The sequence below is a fragment of the Mercenaria mercenaria genome, chromosome 2, assembly GCF_021730395.1.
Source record: "Mercenaria mercenaria strain notata chromosome 2, MADL_Memer_1, whole genome shotgun sequence".
NCBI lineage: Eukaryota > Metazoa > Mollusca > Bivalvia > Venerida > Veneridae > Mercenaria > Mercenaria mercenaria.
In genome coordinates this window covers 623,819-645,587 of record NC_069362.1, presented here as the reverse complement: position 1 = coordinate 645,587, position 21,769 = coordinate 623,819, and the positions used below count along the sequence as shown (strand labels likewise).

Sequence of the window (21,769 nt, the reverse complement as noted above, 5' to 3'; positions counted from 1 at the left end):
TTAATATGTACTTGTTGGATGTTTGAAGCAACCCGTCTGAAATATTTTTTCCATTACAGCTTCTTTTTGTTATGGGCCTACTATGTAAATGCGTGGCTCTGGGGCTATGTTTTTGATGCTCTGTGCTTCCGAGAAATCTACCCATACCTATTATCTTTTTAATGCCAGACATGTCAATGTAATGTCAAATGGCTGTGTTTCAATGAAAATGTTCATCTATGATATTCTTTTTTAGATTTTAACATTAGATCATTTGCACTTTTGTATATGTTTTATCTCTATAATTCAGTGTCTATATGTGACCTGTTTATGTCACACACTTGCAATGAAATAAAGGTATGTTAAAGAGATCTTGCTTATTCGCAATATTCTTTAAAAAAAAAAGAATGCCCATGTAAATGATTATCTGAACAGTATTAAACTTAAAAAACAGCATGAACGTTTACTTACTGCTTTTGGATGTTACCAATAATTACTGTGGATATCTCATTGATATTCATAAAAATCTATTCCAGGGTCCCTGGGTCAGGGGAAAGTTAGGGGTTTATTTTCAAGGTCAGGAAAAAGTCTAGGAATTTAGTGATTGGTCAGTGGTATTTCGAACCAGAGTAGAAACATCAATTTGTAACAAAAGCAAAAACAAAAATGAAAATAAAAATATAAAGCAGAGACAAACTCCAAAACTAACCAAAAAATCTTTATTTAACATCTGAAGATTACAGATAACCTGTCATTTAGTCTGTTTAACAAAAGTATTTTAAACCTTCAGCAGAATTAAAGATGTAAGAGGGTTTTCGTTTAGGATACCTGCCATTTTGAAAAGAAAATCAAGCATGCCCACGGGCAGAATGTCGAGCCCGCCGGCTGTCAAGTGTGACCTTAACCTTGGACCTAGGGACCTTGTTCTTGCGCATGCCACTCCGTCTCATAAAGGTGAACATTCATGCCAAGTTACATCAAAATCCTACCATGCATGAAGAAGAAATGCTCCGGTCAAACTTCAATTTGACTATTGACCAACTGTGACCTTGACCTTTGGGATAGGAACATGGGGTTTGCGCATGACACGCCTTCTCATTGAGATAAACATTCATGCCAGATATAAAGAATATTGGTCTATGCATGTCAGAGTTATAGTTCGGATAAAATCGGACGGACGCAAGGACGGACGTTCTAACGAAACGGTCTTTATGTGACTCCCCCATTGTTCTCTCTATTGTTCTAACAGTCACATAAACAGAACGGAATGAATGACATAATAGAGAGAAAGTACCGTTATGCAGTCACTTAACTATCATTTCGCGGGCACGGACAGACAGACGCACGCACACACATTCACCGAAAGTGGCGATTTATCGAGCTCACCGCAAGCGGGCTCGATTAAAAGAACTGATTCTTTGAATATTTATTTCTTACACACTTTAATGCTGAAAATAAAATGAAAATATGGATAAAAAGGTTTCAAAGAGTCTGCTTGTGGCCAAAGTTAAAAATCCACCTTTATATTTAGCCGGTAGTTGCCTTTACCTGAAGCATAACGCATAATAGGGTAAGGATTAGGTAATTTCAGATATCTATACCAGGTTTGGTTCTGATATTTAAGGTATTAAACCCATAAAGTAATGTTTAAAAAAATGGCATTAGCTTGGTATATTCTTGACTTTGTTTCACACTGTGTTGCAATTACTGTGCCAGTTTTGTATAATTTATGATATTTTCTCAATCTCAAGTAGAGACAAGTTGCAAAGTGAATGCCGCTGTCCAAAATATTTGCAAAAAATCATTATACCATTAAGTTTGATAAAAGAAACGTCAAACTATTAGTAAACTATTATCAAACACAACATAAAACTGTCAATATATTTTTTTCTAGGTTGCCTCAAGTAAAAACGATTTAATGAGACAGACTTATAACTCCAACATTGAAAAATTAAGGTTGAGTCCTGTTAGACTGTTTTATATTTTACTGACTTCATTCAAAAGAAAAGTTTTGGGCAGAAGTAAAACCTACCTACATTTCCTCCATGTAGTCTAAAGAGTACAAGCCCCTTGCAGGCGGGGGGATAGAAAATGCCGGCTGTATCTCCATGCAGAGGGGTAAGACTCCCCCGAAAATGGAGCCACCAGTTTGCCGTGGGTGGCGGCCCGTAAGCCGGAGAGGAGGGTCCTGGATGTTGAGGTGCCCCATAGCGCCCTGGGGAGGTGATGCATATTTGTTTACATGTGTGTATCACCTTTTCGTTGTGTGGGTGTCAATACACATCTTTGGCCTCTAATTCGGTGTAGACGTTTTGGCGGTCGTATTGGCCCGATACGATCAATCGGCTAGTCATGCCAAGCCCTAGGAAATCTCACATTTACGTTTACATTTTTTTCTATTGTTTATTTCAAACTGCATCCTAATGTTTTCATTTTTATATTTTCACAAACAATTTTGAAACAAAATACCTTACACAAAATCTAATTTTACTCTGCTCTACTGTCACATTTTACTGCGTTTAGCAAACTTCATATTACGTTCACAAATTTAGTTAACAATATATTTTCATATATACTTCAATCTATGTTTCCTAGAAGGCGGTGGCTTAGGGCCAATCGGGTGGGTAGAGTAACAATCCCTTGAGTCCCATGATTGCTTTTCTGCAATACAGCTGGTGATATAAACAAGATTGTAAAATACCTGGCCGAGTATATCACTACAGTATCCCTAACATGCATGAGCTGGATATCCGCTCTGTTTACATGTTCCCTTGTTGCACTCCGCGGCGGGTGGGGGATTCGAGTGACGAATACCAATCATTTAACATGGATAAACAAAACAAAAATAAAAGCCCGCATACCGAAACAGACTCCGATGGCACGGAAGGTGAGAATTATTCTCACCGACCTTTCAATTCAAACATTCCATTTCCGCGATTCCTTCTCATTCAGTCAACAGTCGAAAACTTTAGGATGACAAGCATCTCACCTTTTGTAACAGAGAAAACTCTGGAAAGTATAGCTGGTGTACCAAAATCTGTCAAAAAGCTAAAAGGGATCTTCTCGTTGAAGTTGATAAAGCGGCACATGCTCAAAATCTACTTGGTACAACATCATTTTTCGGCCATCCTTGCAAGTGCATTGCGCACCGTACTCTGAACTCCTCAAGAGGGGTCATTCGTTGCCCTGATCTTGCGGGGGTATCGGAGACGGAAATTGTGCATGGTCTTGCTGATCAACATGTTACTGCAGCTAGACGGGTCAAAAATTAAACGAGACGGAAAGAATTTTTTACAAACACTATAATACTTACTTTTGGCATACTATTTCTCCCGTCTTTGGTAAGAGTAGGCTATCTCCAAACAAAGGTCACCAGTATATACCGAATCCCCTTCAATGCTACAACTGTATTCAAATTTGGTCATAATGAGCCCAAACTGCAAAGGAGATCACATCTGTCATAAATGTAAACAGGATGGTTATTCTCATGAGCCTGACAGGTGTAATAGACCATTGTGCTGTGTGAATTGCGGCGAGGAACATTCAGCTAGGTCTCGCGACTGCAAGACATGGAAGATCACAAAGCAGGTCCTCCATGTCAGGTTCACACAGGGCATTGGGTTCCCTGAAGCCAGACGAATCGCGAATACTAAATTCATGTCTCCATCTTCCACAACATCATATTCTGCAATCACAAAATCAAATACTAACAAATCAATAACTTATTTTGACGCATCTACGCAAACTGACTCTGTACCTGCCAAAGATATACCAAGTGAAAAGCCTAAAGTACCAGCAAAACCTTCGCAGACATCTCAAGTTCAAAAGGCAGCTGCAAACCCAACACTGCCACCAGCTATACAAAATGTCCCTAAGTATTCAAGTACGCCGTCGTCACGACAAAACGTTTCATCAAACTCTAATCAACGTGGGGTGAGTCAAACACCCAGACTTGAAAACTGATGGGCTTGGAAAGGGATCAAATGATCACATACAAACCCATAACCGGTTCCATCTTGATTTGAACCGGTTGACAGGGGAGGATGATGACGATCCGCCATTGTCTGCTCCGTCCAGTTTAGCAAGCACAAAGGAGGTGAAGATCAAAAGGGTCCCACCTCCTGAGTCAATGCAGCACTAATCTATCGTTTAAATTTCCAGTCGTCCAATTTTTGTTTACCATTTTAAACAAATATTAGAATGTAAATGTAAAGTAAAATTATCCAGTGGAATTGCCGTGGACTTAAAGCAAATTATAATGAAATTCTCCTTCTCTTATCGAAATATAATACTTCACTTATGTGTCTTAGTGAAACATTTTTGAAGGAAACGGACAAAATAGCTTTCAAAAATTATTCAGTGTATAACTTCATTAATACTAACACTGACAGAGCTTCTGGTGGTACATCTATTATTATTAATAATGCAGGTCCGCACAGACAAATTGTTCTAAATACAAATATTCAGTCAGTTGCAATAAACGTTACATCGCATCGCCCAATTACTATCTGATCGATTTATATACCTCCCAAGTTTAAACTAAATCTTGAAGATCTTATAAAACAATTACCACACCCAATTTTGCTTATGGGAGACTTTAATGGTCACCATGAATTTTGGGGCTGTTCTGACAGCAACACTAGAGGTCAAATTATTGAAACTTTTATTGAAAGAAATGCCCTCTGTTTATTAAATGATAAATCCAAAACGTATCTTCATCCTGCAACAGGTAACTTTTCTTCGCTTGATTTGACAATTTGTCAACCCAACATCTTTCTTGATTTTGAATGGAAAGTACTTGTTTGACTTGCATGGCAGTGACCATTTTCCAATTATTATTTCAAATACTTCTAATCTGCCTTCAGACCACCCTTCATATTTCAAATTTAATAAAGCTGATTGGAAGCAATTTCAAACGTTATGTAAAAATGATTTTACTTTGGAGAATTTTACCAATTTTTATGATCCTATTGATCGGTTTTTGGTGCTTTTGTCCGATATTGCTGACAAGTCCATTCCTAAATCTTCAAGAAATGGTAAACATAAAAATAAGCCTTGGTATGATGGTGATTGTAAGACCGCTGTTCGAAAACGTAGAGCGGCCATTACAAAATTCAATATACGGCCGACAAAAGACAATCTCCAATCAGTTAAGATTCTGAGAGTGAAAGCTCGCAGAACTATAAAACAAGCAAAGAAAAGATCATGGCATTCATACGTTTCCAAACTTAATTCTAGGTCATCGGTTAAAAAAGTCTGGGAAATGATTCGTAAGATAAGTGGAAAAGGAAAAACTTCAAATGTTACCCATCTTACAAAATCAGACCAGTCTATTGCATCTACCAACGAGGACATTGCCAATACACTTGGTGAAACTTTTTCAAAACAACTCTTCATCAAACAATTATGATAAAAGGTTTCAAAACATTAAATCAACTAAAGAAAGTAAACCTTTAAATTTTGATTCAAATAATGATGAAGATTATAATAAACCTTTTTCGCTCACAGAATTGCTTGACTTTTTAGACAAATGTCACGAGACTGTAGCTGGCCCAGACCAAATTCATTATCAACTTTTAAAACATTTACCACAAGAATCATTAGACCTCCTACTTGAAATTTATAATATTACATGGAAAACTGGCATTTTTCCAGATTCCTTGAGAGAAGCTATACTTTTTCCAATACCCGGGAAAGATAGCACGAACCCCAGTAATTATAGACCGATTGCCCTTACTAGTTGTTTATGTAACTTTAGAACGTATGATCAATTCTATACTAGTTTGGTATCTTGAATCTCAAGGCCTAATTACTAACTTTCAAAGTGGTTTTCGCAAGCAGCGCAGCACAACTGATCATCTTGTTCGATTGGAATATTTTATTCGTGATGCATTTGTTAAAAAGAGCATCTGGTGTCTGTCTTTTTCGATTTGGAAAAAGCTTATGACACTACATGGAAGTATGGTATTATGAATGATCTTAACGACTTAGGTTTTAAAAGGTCTCTTCCAACATTTATATCACAATTTTATCCGATCGCAATTTTTAAAATACGTGTTGGTTCAACCCTGTCTGACTCTTTTGAGCAAACACAGGGAGTTCCACAAGGTTCTATTTTATCTGTTACACTTTTTAGCATCACAATTAACAGTATAGTGAAATGTTTGTTACCAGGGACAGATTGTTCATTATATGTTGATGATTTTCTGATATGTTATCGTTCAAAAAATATGCGTACGATTGAACGCCAATTACAGCAGTGTTTGAATAAAGTTCAAACTTGGGCCATGGCAAATGGTTTTAAATTTTCCCAATCAAAAACTCAGTGTGTCTACTTTTGTCAGTTACGGAAACAACATTGTGACCCTGAGCTTTTTCTAAATGGTACAAAAATACCCGTTGTTGAGGAAGCAAAATTTCTTGGTGTTATTTTTGATAAAAAAAAACTTAACTTTCTTTTATACCACACATAAAATACTTGAAAACCAAATGTTTGAAATCGTTGAACCTTGTAAAGGTAATTTCAAATACTGATTGGGGAGCAGATCGCAAGGTTTTGTTAAGACTTTATAGAGCTTTGATTAGATCCAAGCTAGATTACGGTTGTGTTGTTTATGGATCTGCCAGGAAATCGCATTTACAAATGTTGGATACTATCAATAATCAAGGTCTTCGTATTGCTCTTGGCTCATTTAGAACATCGCCTGTTGAAAGTTTGTATGTTGAAGCAAACGAACCCTCCCTTTACACGAGACGTGAAAAACTGTCATTGCAATATGCTTTGAAGGTAGCTGCCAACAAATCCAATCCTGCTCATAAAATCATATTTAAACCCAAATACCACGATTCGTATGACAGAAAACCAAAACAAATTAAACCTTTTGGATTTCGCATTAATAATTCTATGAAGGACAATGATTTTGAATTTGATGCTATAAAAGAAAACTTAGTTCTGAATACACCACCATGGACTCTTAATTCTCCAACAGTTCTTTTTGATATGAAAACCGCCTTGAAAAAGTCTGAAACAAACTCTGAAATATTCAAGTCCAAATATAACGAAATCAAGTCGACTTACAAAGATCATTTTCCAATTTATACAGATGGATCAAAAGATGATTCAAAGGTTGGATGTGCCGCCGTTAGCCATTTACATCAATCACAATTACGTTTGCCAAATAACGCTACAATTTTTTCAGCCGAGGCAAAAGCTATTGATTTGGCCCTTAATTTTATTTCAGAATATAATGAAGAAAAATTTATCATCTTTTCCGACTCACTTTCTGTTTTACAATCAATATACAACCGTAATACAGAAAATCCTCTCATTCAAAATATTCTTCTCAGGGTTCATGAACTATCTTTTAAAAAGTCCATCATATTCTGTTGGATTCCTAGTCATGTTGGTATTTACGGAAATGAGGATGCGGATACCGCAGCAAAGAAATCACTTTCATTAAATCAATCTAAATTGAAATTACCATATACTAATTTTAGGTCAAATATCAACAAATACATTTTAACTAAATGGCAGTCTTCATGGAACAATGCTTCGTTCAATAAACTACGTGAAATTAAACCTACATTAGGTGAATGACACCAAGGAAATAGATCTGTTCGCAGGGAGGAAGTTGCTCTTTCTCGTTGTCGAATAGGTCATACTCGGTTGACTCATTCGTATCTTCTGAACAATGTAGACCAACCTGAATGTGTACCATGTCAAACACCGCTTACTATTAAACATATTTTAATCGACTGTGTTGACTTCGATCCACAGCGCAATTCATACTATAATGTTGAGTCGCTGAAAGAGTTGTTTGAACAGGTTCATGCCGACAGGATTTTGCAATTTTTGAAACAAATAGGCATATATTATAAGGTCTGAACCTTATTTGATTTTTATTCACAGCTTTTACTTTTAGTGTTTGCAACTGATTTTTTCCACTATATATGTATTTGCTTTTTTACTTTAATAGTTTTATATATGCTTTACAATTAACATAATTCATATGACTTTTTCTCGGCGATATATGACCTTTTTGTGTCGATTCGCCGTAAAACCCAACTCATTCATTCATTCATTCTAAAGAGTACAAGCGAAATAGGAAACTGTACCGCGTGTAACTCTGTATTTTCAAAGATGTCTAATACTGCTACTTTCAGTTGCAGAGGTAAATTCACTTTGTGCGGCCTGTAATCACATCAAATGAAAGAAGGTCCATTGTGTACAATAAATCGATAACAATGTTTGCGAAAAAAATAAATAACTTACAAAAAAAAGGAATATAAGGGGACAAATATTGGTCCCAGTGGCGCTTAAACCTATGCCCACCTGAAAAAGGTATGTTAAAGTAGGTTTATGGTATGAATCGAATACTCTTCAAGAAGAGAACGCCAATGTTTTGGTCAGGAAAAAAGTAGAATTTGGTCAGGGATTTTTATTTTCTCTACTTTGTTGGAACCCTGAATTCACTCCTTAGAAATTTGTTTCACAACATGTTTCAAGGGTTACTAAAAGTGTAGTGACGTAAAATAATTTTCTGTCTCAAAACACGATAGTTGCGTTTAATGAATCAAATCAAATTAAGTAATTTGTCAATATCTGGTAACTGACCATCTACAGCTTTAGTACTTAGTACTGTCTTACTCTAGTTATTTCTGCTTAAACACTGCTGTTATTTACCTGACCCTATAGATATCTAGACTGGTGTATTATTTAAGTGTAGACATCTGGCACAGTTTTGTTTTGTTAAGGTAAATGATTCTAGTAATGGATATGGTTTCCAACCCTTTAACTGCACCAGAGAACTTCTTCATAACAATAAAAACATCATCCTACGCACCATTATTATATCTCCTGGAACAAGTATAAGTTTGCCTTGCGTGTATTCCAGGATGTTCAGTTGACATCAGTTTCCCAAATATTTTGGTACGAGAATAAAACAAGCAGCCATTGAATTCCGTTACTCGAAGCCTGGACACATACACCTAAACATTGAGCTAAAAAAATGATTTCTAATCTAAATAGTTAAGTCTGTGGCGAAAATTGTTCAGTGTTGACAATACAGAAAACGAAGTTTTACATGAAATTCCAAGACATTGCAGACAATATACTGACTTGGTACTATGGAAAAAGGGACCTTTTATAAATAAACAGTTTACCAAAATGTAATTGTTATTTGATTTGGCCAATTTCACTTAGCAGTCTGTATTGTGACTGTAGCACTTGCCATTTGGTTTCAGCATCCGGATACCTTCTGTAGTTAAATAAATCTTCTTAACATTTTAACAAAGTGACCACCGCAGCATATTACAGCTGACTATATCTCTAACCATCCTTGAATGAAGTTATGTTTTGTGTATGACGTCACTTGTGACGTCGAAGACATGTGTCGTCGACAACACTGCACATACGTATATTTACATTCTGGAGGGGAAATAAGAAATGGAAGATAGTTTTGACAAAGTCGTACTCCAAGATACCTCACGGTGACGTATGACTGAGATAGGCTAAACATTTAGTTGAGGAGAAGCGGTCTGCAACTCGCTTAAACAACCTTTGTCCTGAGTTCCAAGCGTATTCCGCTACAAAAGCTGTTCATTTCTGAGATCAATTTTGTCTAATACACAAGGACTAGCTCTATGTAGCATAATGTACGTCATATCAAATTCACGCAGCAAGATTATGCCCACAGTACAAACTTCTGTAAAGAAGCGAATAAACAAAGGTTTACTTACTTTACTTTAAGCCTGTCATTATCCTTTCTTGACTGCATATCAATATATACTGCACTAATGTTATATTTGTAAGACTTCAAGTAGATGTCAACGTTGGTTAATTCCATATCATACGGATCTCGCAAATTTTGAAGGATTATGGGTACTATTTGATTTATGCAATTGAAACAATAGCTACATTTTCAGTACTTTTCAAATGAATAATTCAACAAATACCTGTACAAATTCAAGATTTTATTACCGCCAACGAAACTGTCAGTTTTCCTATCCTAATGACAATTACACACAAATTCTGTCACAAAATTTATTATAACGTCACTAGAAATGCCTTTTAATATAACCGAAAAAGAACGAATGTAAAATTAAAAATGTCTCGGTCGGTATATAGTCAGCCCTAGGAAAACATTGGTAAATTTCAGGACAAATACTAATTTAACACACAATAATAAAATAAAACATGTTTTCAATGATTGCCGTAGACTGTTTAGGCACGTGCCAACACAATTTCTTAAAACTGAATAATGCTGAAAATAATTTAAAAATTGTGGGAAATGGTTTAGAGGTGTATATGGAAAAAAAATGATTAAAAGGTCTGGAAATAGCTAAATTCGGGATAAGCCATACAAGCCTTCCTTTGGTGAATCGAATAAAGTGGAAAGTACTGGAAGAAGAATCTGATTGAAATAATTTTGTTTATATCAATGTTGGAATTTCCTTCAGCCGATCTGATAGGGAGTTATTCGTAGAAATCATTAGCCACGTCATATAATAAATAATTTTTAGCATTGGCCTCTATAATGAACTCATGAGCATTATAAGCTTCTCACAGAGTGATATTTTTCTCAATGCTGTCTAAAATATCATTATTCCATTATTGAAAGTAAATTGTTTCTGTTAGAACGTCTTCTTAAAAAAATAATACTGATCAGTCTTTTTCTGGTAGATTCTGCCGTACATTCTGTTACAATAGAGAAACTGTAAAACTTTTATTGTACCGAAAATAATTTCACTTAAATATGAATTTCCGATCCGCTTACCTTACATTGAACCGACTTTGCGTCATTCTTTTTAATATGTAACATGGGTCCTAGGATTTATCTGAAGGTTTTAACGGCCTTACTATGTACATTTTTCCTTGAGAATTCTTCCGTCAAAGTAGAGACTGCTCTAAAAAAACAATACCACTATTTTAGAGAAAAAATAAATCTCAAAAACTATAAACTTATGCCGAATTCATTTTTAATATGAAATTTCCTAAGACTTTCCGTACAATTTACATTGAATGTAAATAATAACTTTGTAATTTAGAGAAAAAAAGTGTATACTTTTCGGGATAAACTTTATAACGCTTCTTGGCTTGTCAAAAAAGCATCAACCAACAGTTTCAGAGCAAATTTTAAAGCAGTGGAGATTTTTGAGAGAACTGACAAAAGGCACTTTTTATTTTTGTTTTTAAAAATCCTGATTTTTCAAAATATGCTTAATTCATATCTATATCTATTAATGTTGACAGTTTTATATGCTTAAATATTATTGACTATTTTGCACACACTATACAAGGTGTTGTCCGTTTATGCCTAATTTTTGTGTAAAGTAGTCATATTCTTTGATTCTATACTATAATTAAATTTACATACACAAGTAACTGACCATCTCTCCACTTAATACAGTCCCTGAGGGGGTGTCTGTGTGCACGAGAGGTCCAGAGAAAATTTCTGTAGAAATGATTAGAGGAACATCTAAGATGTAAGAAAATTGAGGGTGATGGTGTCGCATCATGGTGCGGTCCGAGAAAATCCAAGATGGCCGCCAAGATGGCCGCCAAAAATAAAAAACTTCCCTTCTTTATTCGATGTGTCTATTCTAAGTGTATTTAATAACTAACTTTTGATTTAAATCTGGAAAATTATTCAAAACGCAAGTCTCAATACAAACATACCCTCTTTTTCATAATAATTTCAGCAATTTCGAATATTTGGGATTTTTAGTAAGACAAAATACCTAAAAATAGCTTATTTTTTCAAAATATTCTTTTCCGTGTGTTATAGATCTTTAGTGTATAGTCAAAACATCCATAAATGTTTGTTATGCTATGGAAACACTCACATAGAAACAAATATAAGCTTATTAACAATTTCTGGATTGATATTTGTAACATGCACAGCTCTGAAAGTGGGTGGGGTAAATCAACCCCGGAAATCAGCAAATTTGGAATTCACATAAATCGAATGATTTTCATTCAAATTTCATTTTTACTGTGCCAAGTATTAAATATTTGTTATCTATGGAATACATATACTTATAATTGGCCCTGTAAACATCATAATTAGTAAACTTTTGAGTTGGTGGGGTAAATTTATGAAAATTTTGGTCACTTTCTTTAGATTATATATTTGACCAGTTTTCTTAATTTCTTTTATCATGGGCGCTTTTAACTGATTCCAGTTATTGATAAGTGGAACATGCAAGGTTAAAGAAGATCGAAAAGGGACGCTGTTGCATCATTGTACAGTATAAAAATTGCAAGATGGCCGTCAAAACTGAGAAAAAGTCTAAAAATTATCTTAATTTGTTATAAAATGATAGAAATTTTGTATGTAATGTTTGGTTTATGTTACGTGATATTTTAATATAAATCTAATAGACCTTTGATATAGATCAATAGACTTTTAATATAGATCTTAACTGGAGCGGTGGTCTAGTGGGTAAGATGTTGGACGCTCAGTCCGTGGGTCATGGATTCGAGTCCCGATGGAGTCATGACCATGACTTCTCATAATTATGACAGCAGTACTGGTCTTTCCAGGAAGCGGACTCGAGAGTGATTCAGACAAGCTTAAAGCTTTCATTAAAATCGAGCGAAAATAAATTAGTATAAACTACACTAATTTATTATAAGCATGATATTTAATGACATCTTAAACATAATTACTGAGAAAATACTAAGAAAAATGATGAAAAATAAAAATAAATCATTAAATACTTGTAATTCAGTTCTAGGTTTTATTGTATTTTCATTAATATCAATGTTATTATTTCATTTCGATGTTCTTAACTTTGATCCAAAATTTATTTAAAACAACCAAAACAAATGCTTGCACTAAAAATTTAAATTTTAACAGCTTCTTAGCGGTTGGCAGCTTGGTATCTTTAAAAATAACGTTTTCTTTCCCATCTGCTTTTGGCTGTGACTAAATACAGAGTTGGCGCGCCTGTGATATATTACAGACTACGGTATATACCAGATTTGAACGAAAATATCTTAAATGTATATATTTTGTAACCATGGTGATACCCTAACCTTTAGTCAGTATATTATGCATACTATACACTAAATGCCTGCGGACATGCAAAAAATAATGAGTAATTTTGGGTGCGTTGCAATGGATAATAATTCCGGGCATGCGCAGAAACGGCTGCACCAACTCTGCAATGAGAAACATTCTGTGCTTTTACTCAGATGTTTCTGTCTTCGATTTAGTACGCAGAATATTGAGCGGAGAAAAAACACACAATAGCTATGTTGAAATTTTATGCAACTCTACTTATCTACTGCTCACTAGGTGATAAAAATGCTGTGCTGGTTGACTTTTTACGTGCTATGTGTATTTTTTAATCACTGGAAATGATTCACATACAAGATCGGCAAAATATAGAGATTTAAAAAAAAACTAGAGATGCTTTGAGAAAAGCGCATGTCTCCCACAACTACCTAATTATCTAAATAGTAAGTCAGTCTTTATATACTGTTTACTTAATCCACATGTGCATGCGCTTTCTTGACACCAAAAGGTTTCTTGCGCAGTTTTACCCCTAAACTAGTAGTATAGTACTTCATAATTCCGAAGTGCCTAGGCCGATTTGGCTAGTTATCGAACTTGGCCGAGCACTTATTGACAGACACATTTCGTTGAAGTTTGGTGAAAATCGGATGAGAAATGTTCGATTTAGAGTGCGGACAAGCTTTGTGACAAACAGACAGACACACACACAGACACACACACACAGACACACAGACTGGAGTAAATCAATATGTCTCCCACACCACTGTGTGGTGGGAGACATAACTATTAATGACAATTCCAATGAGTTCATAATTCCTTTTATGCATTATATGTGGCAACATAGTAACACTGTTGTGATACAGTACCGTCAAATCATCTTTAAAATGCTAATAAGATTTACAAGGTCAACTGAGAAGTTCTTAAACTATGTTAAGCCATGCAGAAACAAAAGTTCTTAAGACTTCTATTTGACTGGTTTGACCTAAGGGTCTTCCATATTCGAGTTAGAGTGAAATTGGATTTAAAAGGTCCTTGATCTGCAGGTGCCTTTTTTGAATTTAACCAAATATTAATTCAAAGAACCAAATAACCAAATATTAAGGATTTCAAAAAGAAAAATTTATATGTGGGTTTCTAAAGTGGACACAAAATGTAAAATACTAACGTAATCGGTGACTTTCTTAAAGGCATTGTGACTCGTGAAATAGTGAAGAGAACTTCTGTGTAAGTTAAGAAAGTGTTCTTTAAAACGCTTATTTATCCATATTTTGACTTTTTGTCAATAATGCAAGTCATAAAATGGCCTAAATCATTACACTCTTTTATCATTACTAGAAAACTCCATCCACATTGATTAATTTGTATGACACAAGTAAAGCATGCTACGCTGGGTTTTGTTTACCTTGAATATTAAAACAGTTAATTCTCTTTATATTACCGTTATTAGAAGAGATGCACCAGAGTACACTTTAAATATACTGAAAATGATAAAAGGTGAGGTTAGTATTTCCGGAAGCATAGAGCACCTCAAAACAAAACCAGAGGCATGCATGGCAAAAACTAATTTTATTTGAAGTGAAATATGAAAGAATGACTTTGTAACTCGAATTGAAAACTTAAGTACAGTTGGCTTTTTAGGTAATTCTGCATACTTTTTAACATTTTAGTTTAAACTTTCTTGTTGCTAGTTTTACAAATACATTGCAGTAACATAGTACAGTTGAGTATTCTTAACAATAGGAGCAAACTGGTAGCCATGAAACGCCTTTCATATTTCACCCAATTTTGGCCCTTTAAACTGAATATCCTTAAATCTAACCGAGAAAAGTATACATAGTGTTACTCATATGGGAAAATTAGACCCATCGATTTTTTCACACAAGTGAAAATATTTTATATAGCGCAAAGAAGGAGCCCTTCGCTTTATTTAAATTCATGGAAAAAGCATTATAGGTATTTTAGCTTTGCAAACGATGTGATAATATTCAATGCATTGTCTTTCTTATGAACATTTTATTTTAAAAATGAATTTAAAAGAAAATGGTCGTTTTTACGTATACTTTATGTCTGTTTATCTACAATTAGAAATATAGTAAACTATGGATAATTTGCTGAAATTTCTTCTGTTTAACAAAGAATAAATAGATTCTTATGTGTGCTTAAAGACCTTTGCAAACGGGTTAGTAATCTATATTCATTTAGCTATTGTTTCATACTAATTTCAGTTTTCTAGGTGAAGAAGAAAATGGTCTTTTTTAAGCATTTTGCTGATGAGTATAGGTTTTTTTATTCCTTATCGGAAAGACTCGAACATTCTCGTATGTTTCCGCCAATTCTTACGGAATTTAAGCTCCTTAACGGTAAAGACTGATATCTTCTCATCCGCTAAACAGCACACACTCCATAAACGCTCCATAATATGATTTGTTTACAGCCAATAGTCAGTTTTAAACAGCTTGAGGATCGAAGTTCAAAATTTAAAAAAAAGAAACGTTGAAATTTTAGGCGGCATATTCTGGGAAAGTTAGAGGTAGAAAATCAAAATTCAAATTTTGAAAGGATGTTGTTGAATTTCGCTTACATTGAATCGAAATTAAAATAAAAAGAATTCTTCGAATTTCGAGGCAGAATTGAAATAAGATCCAGCAGGATGACAGGAATTCAAATATATTGAGGAGAGCGGTCGTCCAGTGAATAATGTGTCGGCCGCTCAACCCAGGAGTCCGTGAAAGTGGTCATGACCATGACTTCTCATATGACACCAGTACTGGGTTTTACCGGAAGCTGGCTGTTTAAAAGATAGTTTCGCATTCAATACCAGTTTTAAATTCGATTGCTTTGAAAATTTAAGCATGTTTGAAATATAATACCGAGAATAATCTATTTAGATCTTTAAAGCCCTGCTCCACGGCTATTCAAATTCGTTTGTGTTTATGCAACCCATGATTACAATAGGTAACAGTTAACGGCCACGTGCCAACCTTTAGCACGCAAAACCACAGAAATTTCATATAGAATTTCATATAAAATAGACTCTATTTTGACAGACGTCAGTGTTCATAATCAGGATTTTCATGCTTTTTCAGTGACAATTCAAGGTTAAAAGGTAGGACGGGAGCAGGGCTTTAACAAGGAGCTGTGTTCAATAAATTATAATAATGTGTTTGTTGAGAATACCGTTATAAATGGTAATCTGATTAAACCACCAACAGCCATTTAGGTTTCTATTTTCTAATCTATCTCTTCAATCACTGTAAATTAGACTTAACAATACCCCTAACTCATCCATTTGATCAAAAGTATTAATGTAACGGTACATTGGCGAAGAAGGGTTAGACATCGGTCTGAAATACGGAGTAGGCCGAAAACTAGCGAACAGTCTCGACAGCCGATTTACTTGGCCAAACGTATTATCGGTTTTTGTGGTGATTTTCACGATGGGTCTAATTTTCCCATATGCTGATTTTGAAAGACAATTATTGTTTTTAAATGCCTTTACCATACAACTGGTAGAAGATGCACAAATGGAGCCGATATTTGAAAATATTGCTTCTATCATTGCCAGTGATACAGATTAGTTGTACATGTATGCAATGCGGCATTAAATTTTGTCTTATGTCAGGATGTGTTGTCCACATAGTCATACAGCTATAATGTCTTCGTATACACCATACCAAATTTATATAGCGCCCTTTTGTTTCATATACAATCAAACGAAAGCCCTTTACAGATAGATGCAGCTACTCAGAGCCTGAAATGCATCCCCTAAAGGGCCAGTTATAAGATGATATAATCAGAGGGACAAAGAGTCAGAAAGAAAGAAATGTTTAGAAAGTTGAGTTCAGCTAACAAAGCCTAGCTCATTTTGATCTGACAGCCACGTTCTTTATCACTTTTTTACAACACCTTCACATGTACGTCCAACATGTAAGTCACCTTGTCTACAGAACGTGTTATTATGTGAAATGTTTGTGTTGTTTTGTCAAAATGTGAGTGAGTAAGTTGGGTTTTACGGCGAATCGACACAAAATGGTCATAAAGATTGGTATGAAATTGTCAATATATTAATATATAACAGCTATGATAAAGCTATGTTATTATGTGGAAAGTATATGACTGTCATCTTGTCTATGAGAACTATGATATTGTCTATGGCTGTATGAGACAAACTAAGACATGAAATACGCATATTATTTTATCAAAGTCTGCTAAAACTTGTCCATAAAGTGTCTTCCGATGTCCGGCTAACACAGCCTAGCTCTTTTTGAATAGACAGTCTGGTTATTTAACATGCCGGGTGTAGAGCAGTCAAATGTAATTCATCCTGTCTACACCTAATGTGAACATGTCTATGGGACGTGTTATTATGCGAAAGGCTTTTGATATGTTGTTCATATAGTTTCTTATCATGTGCAATGTGAACCTTTCAACAAAGTGTCCCATTTTATCATACTTTTTTTTATTATGTCTAAATGTTGTGTCAACTTGTTCAAATTGTGTCTTATTATGTTAAGTGTGATATAAACTTGCCTAAATGGTTTCTTATTATATCACACGGCAATATCTTATGTCAAAGCGTGGTGTGACCTTCTTTAAATAGTACCTTTTTGCGTCAGACAGTTATGTTATTATGGTAAGGTGGGATATGAACATATCCAGATTATTTCTTATTATAATATTTTGTCATATTATCATGTCAAAAAGTTATGTATTTTAGTCAAAGTTTGGCATGAACTTGTCAAACAGTGTCGTATATGCCAAACAGCTGTACTTTTATGTCTAAGTGTGTCGTGAACTTTTCCAAATGGTGTCTTAGAATGTCCATAGAGTTTTATTAATGCACATACCTATTGTATGTGTTAAACTGTGATAGAAACAGTCAGATGAACAAGAACTGTCCGTAAGTCAGCACGCTCGACTTTTCTCAGTGCTTGACTCTGAAATAGAGCTTTGCCAGTAAAACTCTTTATAAAACCTATTTTTTTTAATCTAAGATAGGAAGGGGCATAACTCTGTCAAAATTTAAAGCAGAGTTATCAGCATTACTTCTTCTGGTGAAGATTTTCATAGTTAATAACTATTTTAAGTTTCAAGTCAAAAGCTTTGAAAGTAACAGAGATATTTGACTTTATAAATTTTTTTAACCAAACAAGGTTAAAAGGGGCATAACTCAAATTACAAGTCAGAGTCATGGGGATTGTTTCTCCTGGGGTAGAGTTTGATATTGTGTAGATTACCTATATCAAAGATCTATAGATCTATATCAGAGATCTATATTAAAGACCTATTAGATTTATATTAAAACTTAACGTAACATGAACAAAACATTACATCAAAAAATTTCTATCATTATATAACAAATTAAGATAATTATTAGACCTTTTCTCAGTTTTGATGGCCATCTTGCAATTTTTGTACTGTACAATGGTTGAACAGCGTCCCTTTTTGATCTTCTTTAACCTTGCATGTTCCAGTCTGTTCAATAACTGGAATCAGTTAAAACCGCTCATGATAAAAAATTATGAAAACTGGTCAAATATAGAACTTAAAGAAAATGACACAAAATTTTATAAATTTACCCCACCCACTCAAAATTTTACTATTTATGATGTTTACAGGGCCAATTATAAGTATATATATTCCATAGATGGCAGAAATTTAATACTTGGTACAGTAAAAATGAAATTTAAATGAAAATCATTCGATTTATATGAATTCCAAATTTGCTGATTTCCGGGGTTGATTTACCCCACCCACTTTCAGAGCTGTGCGTGTTACAAATATCAATCCAGAAATTGTTAATAAGCTTATATTTGTTTCTGTGTGAGTGTTTCCATAGCATAACAAACATTTATGGATGTTTTGCCTATACACTAAAAATCTATAACACATGGAAAAGAATGTTTTGAAAAAAAGCTATTTTTAGCTACTTTTTCTTACTAAAAACCCCAAATATTCAAAATTGCAGAAATTATTATAAAAAAGAGGGCATGTTTGTATTGAGACTTGCGTTTTAAATAATTTTCCAGATTTAAATCAAAAGTTAGTTATTAAAAACACTTAGAACAGACACATCGAATAAAGAAGGGAAGTTTTTAATTTTTGGCGGCCATCTTGGCGGCCATCTTGGATTTTCTCGGACCGCACCATGATGTGACACCATCACCATCGATTTTCTTACATCTTAGATGTTCCTCTAATCATTTCTAGAGAAATTTTCTCTGGACCTCTCGTGCACACAGGCACCCCCTCAGGAACTGGACTAACCTAGCTCCAAACGGCTTTAAACTTAATTGTGTTGCTCGCCTCGTATGTCAATGATAACTTAGATGTCGGACTATTAGACATTTGCGAATTTAGTCTAAGTGGACTGTGAACACCTAAGACGATAGCTTTTCAAGGGGACCGTCTCAACATGATTATTATAATTTATGTGTGGTAGGAAAACATTCCTATAATGATGGTAAGGTCTGGCTTATTATGTAACCGCACAGGATAAGATTTGGATTTGTCTGTCTGTTCGTCTGTTCGCCTGAGATATGTTTTGTTATACATATCTCAAAAAGTATTTGATCTAGCGTCATAACACTTTCCTTAAATGTTCTTCAATATTAAAAGTTGCGCATCTGCGACAAAGTTGAAAAGATGAGCTAGTCTGATCGCAAGTTATCTGTATTCCATCGTCGTCGTCGTCCGATTTGAAAAAAAAATCTAAACTGGGTCAGCTGGGATCAAAAAGTAGGTCAGCAGGTAAATCATTGTGAAAACTGTAGAAAACGTAATATCTTGCGTCTCCATTCCTTTCCTATATTGCCCCGCTTGGCGCACTTGAAAATAGGAAAAACCAAAATAAAAAATCTTCCCATTTATACTGTATTATTTGTTTGTTTGTTTGTTTGTTTTGGGTTTAACGCCGTTTTTCAACAGTATTTCAGTCATGTAACGGCGGGCAGTTAACCTAACCAGTGTTCCTGGATTCTGTACCAGTACAAACCTGTTCTCCGCAAGTAACTGCCAACTTCCCCACATGAATCAGTGGTGGAGGACTAATGATTTCAGACACAATGTCGTTTATCAAATAGTCACGGAGAACATACGCCCAGCCCGAGGATCGAACTCACGACCCCGCGATCCGTAGACCAATGCTCTACCTACTGAGCTAAGCGGGCGGGCTTATACTGTATTATGGCAACAAAATAAATGAAATGAAATCCATTTCTTGTTGATAGTTTCAGTTTATACAATCAATCCGATGTGTTTTCTTCTGCACACAAGGGATGCACAGACATGTACGGTTCTTGAAAGTCTTTGACGTGAATGCCTCATCTTTTCAACTTTGTCGCAGATGCGCAACTTATAATATGGAAGAACATTTCAAGAAAAGTGTTATGACGCTAGATCAAATACTTTGTGCGATATGTATAACAAACCATTTCTCAGGCGAACAGACGGACGGACAGACCAATCCAAATCTTATCCTGTGCGGTTACATAATAAGCCAGACCTTACAATCATTATAGGAATGTTTTTCTACCACACAAATAATCATGTTGAGACGGTCCCCTTGAAAAATTGATCGTCTTATGTGTTCACAGTCCACGTAGACTTAATTCGCAAATGTCTATTAACATATAGCAATCTTTATCTAACTCTGTAGAGCTCACTACATTATACAAGTTGCAATTATTTCTGACATTTTTTCAGACAACGAGGATTATGTGATGGCCAACCGTAATGAAGAGACGTATGGTCTAAAAACTTAGAAATTGGGTACGAAAAGTTAAATGTTAATACAAGCCGTGTGGCGGCCGTAAAAGGTCTACCCGTTCATTCAATCAGGGCTGTTATATTTCCATCTTCTCAGATCGTTCAGCACGACTTTTATGTCATGTTATTGGTACAGTTTAGTTTCTGAACATGAGCATTTCGGCCTGAGTGGTTCCAATACTCCTGCTTTTATAGCTTTGGGTATTGTACAATCACCCCTTGGATATGGCGCCTGCTTTTTAACTTTGTCTTTTGGCAGTTCTTGTGATATGCAGGCTCCATAACCTCAGATCCCCTTTCTAAATTCCAGTTTGTTTAGTTCTGCTCATTAGTTTCTCGTTTAGGGCAAACCCATTATTTTAACTGGGGACCATACGCCGCTTTTCATGGAATTACACACTAGTGTAGCATTGAAGGTTCCATGTGCACCGCCGTATGAACACATCTGCGGATGTCTCTAAATTATTTGACATTATCTGCCCATTGTTTTCTCGTTTGGGGCAAACCCTTTATTTTATCTGGGGACCAAACGCCGCTCTTCATGGAATTACACGACTCAACACGTGTATCATTGAAGGTTCCATGTTCACCGCCGTTGGAATACATCTGCGGATGTCTCTTAATTGCTTTTTGTACTTTTAACATGTGTTAATGTTGAGTTCTGCTCAACCCGGGGCTAGAGGGCGTGGACGGTAGCATGCATGTCAACTTCTGTCCAAGAACAGGCTCAATCAAACCGAGCCTGCAACATTTTCGTTTTTGTTGTGTTGAGCGACCTGTGGGGTTTCCACTTCTTCTATTTACCTGTTTGGGTAGATATTAAACGACATACAGTAGAGTAAGTTTTCGTCCATCTGACTGGAACAAATACTTCGCAAAAAACCTTATTATAAATGAATATCTGATTTGCTTGATTATAATATTAACAACTGATTTGCACCGGAAGTCGTTGAAAGGTCCCGCATGCCAACCTAAGTAATGCTTCTATTTTATGTTGGCAA

General features: G+C 35.2%; 1 protein-coding gene across 1 annotated transcript; it reads left to right on the top strand.

Annotated features, from left to right (window-relative positions):
- The first annotated feature begins 3,405 nt into the window (after positions 1 to 3,405).
- On the top strand, positions 3,406 to 20,764 carry LOC128555403 (uncharacterized). Its single transcript, XM_053537682.1, has 2 exons — positions 3,406 to 3,862; positions 20,706 to 20,764. Exons 1-2 carry the CDS (start codon positions 3,406 to 3,408, stop codon positions 20,762 to 20,764), a joined length of 516 nt encoding a protein of 171 aa, XP_053393657.1.
- Positions 20,765 to 21,769: the final 1,005 nt, after the last annotated feature.

Bases quoted from the DNA above. Each gene is read 5' to 3' on its own strand.
- LOC128555403 (XM_053537682.1), top strand. From the start codon at position 3,406: ATGAGCCCAAACTGCAAAGGAGATCACATCTGTCATAAATGTAAACAG. The intron at 3,863-20,705 runs GTACGCCGTCGT...ACATTTTTTCAG, and splicing joins AAATGTCCCTAAGTATTCAA to ACAACGAGGATTATGTGATG.